Source organism: Helianthus annuus, chromosome 6, assembly GCF_002127325.2.
Source record: "Helianthus annuus cultivar XRQ/B chromosome 6, HanXRQr2.0-SUNRISE, whole genome shotgun sequence".
Classification (NCBI taxonomy): domain Eukaryota; kingdom Viridiplantae; phylum Streptophyta; class Magnoliopsida; order Asterales; family Asteraceae; genus Helianthus; species Helianthus annuus.
In genome coordinates this window covers 19,635,362-19,642,562 of record NC_035438.2, presented here as the reverse complement: position 1 = coordinate 19,642,562, position 7,201 = coordinate 19,635,362, and the positions used below count along the sequence as shown (strand labels likewise).

The 7,201-nt window shown below is 43.4% G+C and overlaps 1 protein-coding gene across 1 annotated transcript; it reads right to left on the bottom strand.

The window, feature by feature from the left end:
* Nucleotides 1–5,398: 5,398 nt before the first annotated feature.
* On the bottom strand, nt 5,399–6,252 carry LOC118479510 (proline-rich extensin-like protein EPR1). Its single transcript, XM_035974061.1, has 3 exons — nt 5,882–6,252; nt 5,574–5,809; nt 5,399–5,508 (listed from the first exon to the last, which is right to left on the bottom strand). Exons 1-3 carry the CDS (start codon nt 6,250–6,252, stop codon nt 5,399–5,401), a joined length of 717 nt encoding a protein of 238 aa, XP_035829954.1.
* Between the last annotated feature and the right edge of the window lie 949 nt (nt 6,253–7,201).

Genomic DNA, 7,201 nt, shown 5'->3' with positions numbered 1-7,201 from the left:
AAGCTTTCATCTATGTGTATATCTGTGTGCGGTATGACCAGTGATTCATCAGCGAAACACTTCTTCATATTACAGATGTGGAACACATTATGTATACTACTAAGTTCTTCAGGTAAGTTTAGCTTATAGGTAACTGATCCGACGCGTTCGATAACCTCAAAAGGTCCTATGTATCTCGGGCTCAGCTTACCTTTCTTACCAAATCGCATCACTCCCTTCCAGGGTGATACCTTAAGCAGTACTTTGTCACCTACTTCGAAGTGAAAAGGCTTACGCTTTGGATCAGCGTAGCTTTTCTGCCTATCTTGGGCAGCTTTCAAGCGATCGCGAATCTGGACGATCTTGTCCGTTGTTTCAAAAACCAAATCTGGTCCTGATAACTGAACTTCCCCTACTTCTGCCCAATAGATGGGTGTTCTGCATTTCCTACCATATAATGCCTCGAAAGGCGCAGCCTTAATACTAGTATGGTAGCTATTGTTGTAGGAGAACTCTATCAATGGTAGGTGGTTATCCCAACTGCCTCCTAAATCAATCACACATGCTCGAAGCATGTCTTCCAACGTTTAGATGGTACGCTCACTCTGTCCGTCTGTCTGCGGATGGTAAGCCGTACTAAAGTTTAAGCGCGTACCCAAAGACTGTTGGAAACTCTTCCAAAAATGAGAGGTGTATCTCGTATCTCGGTCAGAGATAATCGACACTGGTACACCATGTAGAGCTACGATCTTATCCACATACAATTGAGCTAACATGTCAGAGCTGTAAGTTTCCTTAATGGGAAGAAAGTGTGCTGACTTGGTTAGCCTATCTACTATAACCCATATAGTATTGTTTCCCTTCCTTGTCTTGGGCAATTTGGTGATAAAATCCATTGTCACCATCTCCCACTTCCACGTGGGAATTTCAGGTTGTTGAAGCAAACCTGACGGCTTCTGGTGCTCAGCTTTGACTTGTGCACAAGTCAGACATTTAGCTACAAATGCAGCTACAGACTTCTTCAAACCAATCCACCAGTAGTTTGCCTTTAGATCCTGGTACATCTTATCAGCACCAGGATGAACGGAATATTTGGAGTTGTGGGCTTCCTGGAGGATAACATCTCGAAGTCCTCCATAAACTGGAACCCATATTCGCCCATTCAGTCTTAGCATTCCATCCTTGTCATAGGATAACTGCTCTTCAGTTACCCCTAGCTTTTCTTCAGGATAGTTAGCTTCCAACACAGCTTCCTTCTGTGCAGCTAACACCCTTTCGTTCAAACTATTCCTTATTTCTATGCGCTTGGCATTGATTCTTATCGGCTTCACTCTTTCTTTTCTGCTTAAGGCGTCAGCAACTACATTTGCCTTGCCTGGATGGTATCTTATCTCACAGTCGTAATCATTTAAAGTTTCCATCCATCGTCTTTGTCGCATGTTCAATTCCTTCTGATTGAACAAATGTTGAAGGCTCTTGTGATCCGAATAGATCACACACTTTGTTCCATACAAGTAGTGTCTCCAAAGTTTCAGTGCAAATACAACGGCACCCAGTTCCAAGTCGTGGGTGGTGTAGTTTTTCTCGTGCACCTTTAGTTGTCGTGAAGCGTAGGCAATGACCTTGCCTCTTTGCATGAGTACACAGCCCATACCAGTGTGTGACGCATCGCAATACACCACGAAATCTTCTATACCATCGGGCAATGTTAACACTGGTGCATTGCTCAACTTCTTCTTCAGAACGTCAAAGGATTCCTGCTGCTTAGGGCCCCAATCAAACTTGATCTTCTTACGTGTTAACGAAGTTAGGGGCGCAGCAATCCTTGAAAAATTTTCGATGAATCGCCTATAGTATCCTGCTAATCCTAGAAAACTGCGAATCTCGGTAGGTGTCTTTGGCTCTTGCCAATTCATAACTGCTTCTACCTTAGCGGGATCTACTTGGATACCACGCTCACTTACCACATGTCCAAGGAATTGGACTTCTCGAAGCCAAAATTCGCACTTTGAAAATTTGGCATAGAGTTTCTCATGATGTAGAAGTTTGAGAATACAACGAAGGTGTTTCTCGTGGTCAGCCTGGTTCTTTGAGTAGATAAGGATGTCGTCAATAAAGACGATGACGAATTTATCCAGATAAGGCTTGCAGACGCGATTCATGAGATCCATGAATGCGGCTGGTGCGTTAGTGAGCCCAAAAGGCATCACTAGGAACTCGTAATGTCCATAACGAGTCCTAAACGCTGTCTTGTGTACATCTTCATCCTTGACCTTCAACTGGTGATAGCCTGACCTCAAGTCGATCTTTGAAAAGTAGCTTGCCCCTTGTAATTGATCGAACAGGTCGTCGATCCTAGGCAAAGGATACCTATTCTTGATGGTGACTTTATTAAGCTCGCGGTAATCGATGCACAGACGCATCGATCCATCCTTCTTCTTGACAAACAAAATCGGCGCTCCCCAAGGAGACGAGCTAGGTCTAATAAAACCTTTAGCTAACAGATCATCTAACTGCGTCCTTAACTCCTTCATCTCCGTTGATGCCAACCTATATGGTGCTCTTGCTACTGGCGCCGCACCCGGAATGATGTCAATTCGAAACTCCACTTGCCTGTCTGGTGGTAAACCAGGTAGTTCTTCCGGAAACACTTCAGGGTATTCCGAAATGACAGGGATATCTTCAATCTTTGGCTTCGGCTCATCAACAGTAACTTGTGCCATGTAAATGACACAACCCTTCTGCAGACATCTGGATGCCTTGAGCATGGACACTTGCTCAGGCAATCCATGCTGGGTATCTCCTTGAATAGTGAGTGACTCACCAGACGGAGTTTTAACTACCACTTGCTTTCTGTTGCATAGAATCTGGGCTTGGTTATGCGATAACCAATCCATACCTATCACTACGTCAAAACCGGCTAGCTTAAAGGGAAGTAAGGATAATGGAAAAGAGTGATTCCTAATGGATATAACACATCCATCTAAAACAGTTGAGGCGGTTTCTATGGTCCCATCAGCTAATTCCACCTCATACTTCACACTTAAGGCTTTTACAGGTAATTTTAACAATTCACAGAACTTATTATCTACAAAAGACTTATCTGCTCCAGAATCAAACAATACTCTAGCAAAAATATCGTTTACAAGAAAGGTACCTGTAATCACGTTGTCATCTTGAACAGCTTCCTTAGCGTCCATCTTGAAGACCCTTGCGTTGGTCTTCTTTCCATCATCGGCTTTCTTAGCGTTCTTTGGGCAATTAGACTTTATGTGCCCTTTCTCGTTGCAACCGTAACATGTTGCATCCTTCAGACCCTTACACTTCAAAGTCGTATGATCAGTAGATTTGCAGATTCCACAGGGTCTCGTGTGGGACTGCGATTTCGACTCTAAGCGACATTTCCCAAAATGATTCTTCTTGCAGGTTTTGCATTTGGGCTTATCCCCTGATTGTTGCCCATCTCTCTTAAATCCCGACCCTTTCCTCTGGTCGTTATTCCCTCGGTGTCTCTTCTCCGATCTCCGTGAGGTATCATCCTCACGTTTCCTCTTATTCTCTTCCGAGTTCCTAAGTGCTCTCAACCTGACTACGTCCTGGGTGAGAGAGAGAGATAGATCAGCTACTGATCTGAACGTTGTAGGCCTCGATGCCTTAACACTTGCCTTAATCTCAGGGGCCAAACCCCCAATGAAACGGGCAATCCTTTTCGGCTCTGGGGTTACCAAGTATGGAACCAATCGAGATAGAGTATTGAAAGTGGTGAGGTATGCCTGGCAGTCTAGATTCTTCATCACCAAAGATACGAAGTCTGACTCGATCCTTTCAACTTCATGTTGTGGGCAAAAATTCTCTTTAATAAGGGCTACGAACTGATCCCATGACATACTGTAAAGTGTGGCCTTTCCGGCAGCTTGTAAGAGATATTTCCACCACGCTAGTGCGTCCCCTTTGAACGATTGGGATACGTACTTCACTACATCCCGATCAGCACACCCGCTGATATCTACCACTGTATCCATTTCGTCCAACCAGGTCATGCAGTCAACCGCTCCCCTCTCCCCAATAAAGTCCCGGGGTTTACATGAGACGAAGTATTTGTATGTACATGACTTATCACGTGGTTCTGGCTTATGCTCGACCTTCTTTGACGGGATACTGTTTTGGTTGGATGAATGTCGCTCATCATCCTTCTTGAGCTCATCTTTCTTAGATGCATCTTTCTTAGAGGGCGGTTTGCTATGAGCCTCCGAATGAACCTTGGTCTTGGGATGTGGCACGGACCGGGTCCTACTTCGGGTCCTATTTGATTCACTATATTGCCTTTCAATGGCTTTGGCAACAGCATTTTCTACTAATGCTTGTAGCTCCGCACCAGTTATATGTATCCTAATGTTATCTGGGCCTTCCTCTGAATGACTGTTTACTTCTTCAGACTTAGCCATGTGGCTTTATGTGCTACATAAAAGTAAGGACAAGGTCTATTTAGAAGCCTAAACAGTATTATCGTTCTTGACGATTTATTAACCATGGTAAATAAGAGCCATATTAGTTAATTAGTTTCATTCAGGACTTTTTATTAGCTACTTTACCCTAGAATGAAATATATATTGGCACAATAGGCCTAGTCACTTGGACAATTTCTAAATTTAAATTTAGATTCTATAGGATTAAAATTTGAACAATTAAAACAATCAATCCTTTTCTTGGTAGGGGGTCTATAAACCACGGCTGCCTTTTTGTTTTATATGACATTAGTTATAACCCGTAGGCATTATGTCACAATCAAATATATATATAGAATATAAATTTTGGATAATTTATTAAAAGGGTGACATGTGTGATTTTACGGATCACTCTAGCCAAGAATGCTAACATGTTTACAGATGTTAACAGAGATTGAATCTTTTTAAACAGGTTCTACCATATTGGCCAGGTCTTTAATATGACATTCAAGCTAGGTTTTACCTTTTTAAGATTCTTATTATTAAAATGGTAAATTAAAATAATAATTGCTATTTTTCATTTATTCGTATATTATATTTATGCATATAATTTAAAAATGAAAAACTTAAATTAACCATTTCAAATAAAATTAACTAACAAGAGTTTGCCCTAAACGGGACTTTTACACAAATAACATACCCACGCAGGGGCTAAACTAACAAACAAACCCACGCAGGGGTCAAACAGAAACAAACAAACAAACAAACAAACCCACGCAGGGGTAGAACAGAAAGGAAAAATATGCCCACGCAGGGGCAGAGTACAGAAATAAATGTCCTCGCAGGGACATGATTAAATAACTAGCAAACAAAGGATTTAGTAGTCCTTCTTGCTTTTTCCCTTGATTAAATCCACCATCTTCTTAAACATCCCACGATTATGCCGATGCTCTTCCCGCAATTCATGCCGCATTTCACGTCGCACATCGTTTATCCCTTGAAGGATTTCTTGAACTTGTGGCGGCGACATCATCGGTGCCGGCGGTGGTAGCGGATAATGCGGTGGTTGAGGAGGCTGCGGCTGCTGATATCCATATAATGGGTATCCATAGGTCGGTTGTCCCGTAGTCCAGGGACCTCCAAAAGTACCTTCCGGATTGAGAGAGTTGTAGTTTGCAGCTACCCAGTAGGGATCCTCTGTAAAGTTATAACCTGGGGGAAACGTCTGCTCGAAGGGATTATATGCTGCCACGCTAGTATAAGCAGGGATTGGGTTCCCGAAGTCCTGTGGTGGTGGTGGCGCGATTGGTGCAGAAGTTACTTCTGAGACGGGATGTGAAGATTCTCCCATCTCGGGTTCTTCATGAAGTGGCGAGTATCGGCTGCTACCTGAATGTGGAGGGGTGCCGATGCGTATTCCCTCTCGTGTGGACATCCGTGCGTTCCTTCCTCTTCGCCTCGGAGGCGGAGGAGGCAAAACCGGAGGTGGTGGCGGCGGTGGAGTGACTACATCACGCCGGAAATCCTCAGAAGGATTTTGCTGCTGCTGTGGCTGCTGTTGCTGGGAGTGCAAGGGAGAGTTGTGTTGTGGCTGGTGCAAGGGAGAGTTATGGTAACTAGGGGTAAATACCCAGTCATGCTGCCTGAATTTCTCCTCAAAGCTGTCGGGACCATTGTATGGTGATCCCACAAAAGGTGACCCATCAGAAATCTCGATAGGGTGGTTCGGAGTTCCAGATGGTGGCATTGAGGGATCGGTATCTTCATCGACATCCATCGCATTGTCACCAGGAAAATGGTCTTCTGGTCCAAGTGGGTTAAAACCCATAGGCACATCAAGGTAGTCAGCAGGGTTGTACAGGCCTTGGAAAACAGGTGATGGTTGGTCAAAGGGTGATTGGTGTCCTTGGAGAGGAATATAGGACTGGTGAGAGTTGTGGGGCTCATTTTCTGATTGAGGCCCAAAGGAGTGTGGGACAGAAGGTGAGGTACTCAGTGAAACTGAGTGCCTTGCGGGTTCAGTAAAAGACCTCCACAGATTTTGAGCATCTGTGTTATGGGAGCCTGAAGGTGTTCGCCTGTGTGAAGGTCCGGCTTCATGGTCGTTTGGGGCTGCATATGCTCCTTGTCCCCTTCCTCTTCCTCTCATACGTGGCGGCATTTTGGTGAACCTGTCAAAAATCAAACAAGTGACACAACAAAATATATATAAGACAAAGTTAGAAAATAAAACAAATTTTGGATATTTCCTAAGTTCTTTGTCTAGACTCGAGAATCGAGGAATGTGCAATTGTGTAACTGGGATTAAACACAAAAGGCTAGTGTTTAATTCACTCAGAGTTGGCTCTGATACCAACCTGTCACACCCCTAATTTCCACGTGTCACCGGTGGGCCCGGTGGGGAGTATAGTGACGTAGTTGGCATCATCATAGACAAACACACAATATATAAATGCACAGCGGAAGCAAAGATAGATTCATTTCAACTTTAATAGAGTGTAATATCAAATATCACTAATTGGTTGAAACGGATCCACAGGCGGATCAAAATAAAAATAAGATATTGTTCAACAGATTTATTGTCATCCAAGCTTGCGAGACTTATTGTGGACGCTCTAGAAGACAGCCAGCCTATTTCGTGTAGTACCTGCACTTAACCTTTTGGGAAAATACGTCAGTTTACACTGGTAAATACAATTTAACTGACTCATTTTGAAAAAGGTTGAAAATTGATTTAAATGCACATGGCATGAAAATATTTTTATAACTTGGGATAA

Bases quoted from the DNA above. Each gene is read 5' to 3' on its own strand.
- LOC118479510 (XM_035974061.1), bottom strand. From the start codon at position 6,252: ATGGGTTTTAACCCACTTGGACCAGAAGACCATTTTCCTGGTGACAAT. The intron at 5,810-5,881 runs GCGAAGAGGAAG...ACATTCAGGTAG, and splicing joins TTGCCTCCTCCGCCTCCGAG to CAGCCGATACTCGCCACTTC. The intron at 5,509-5,573 runs GTACTTTTGGAG...TATGGATATCAG, and splicing joins CAACTCTCTCAATCCGGAAG to CAGCCGCAGCCTCCTCAACC.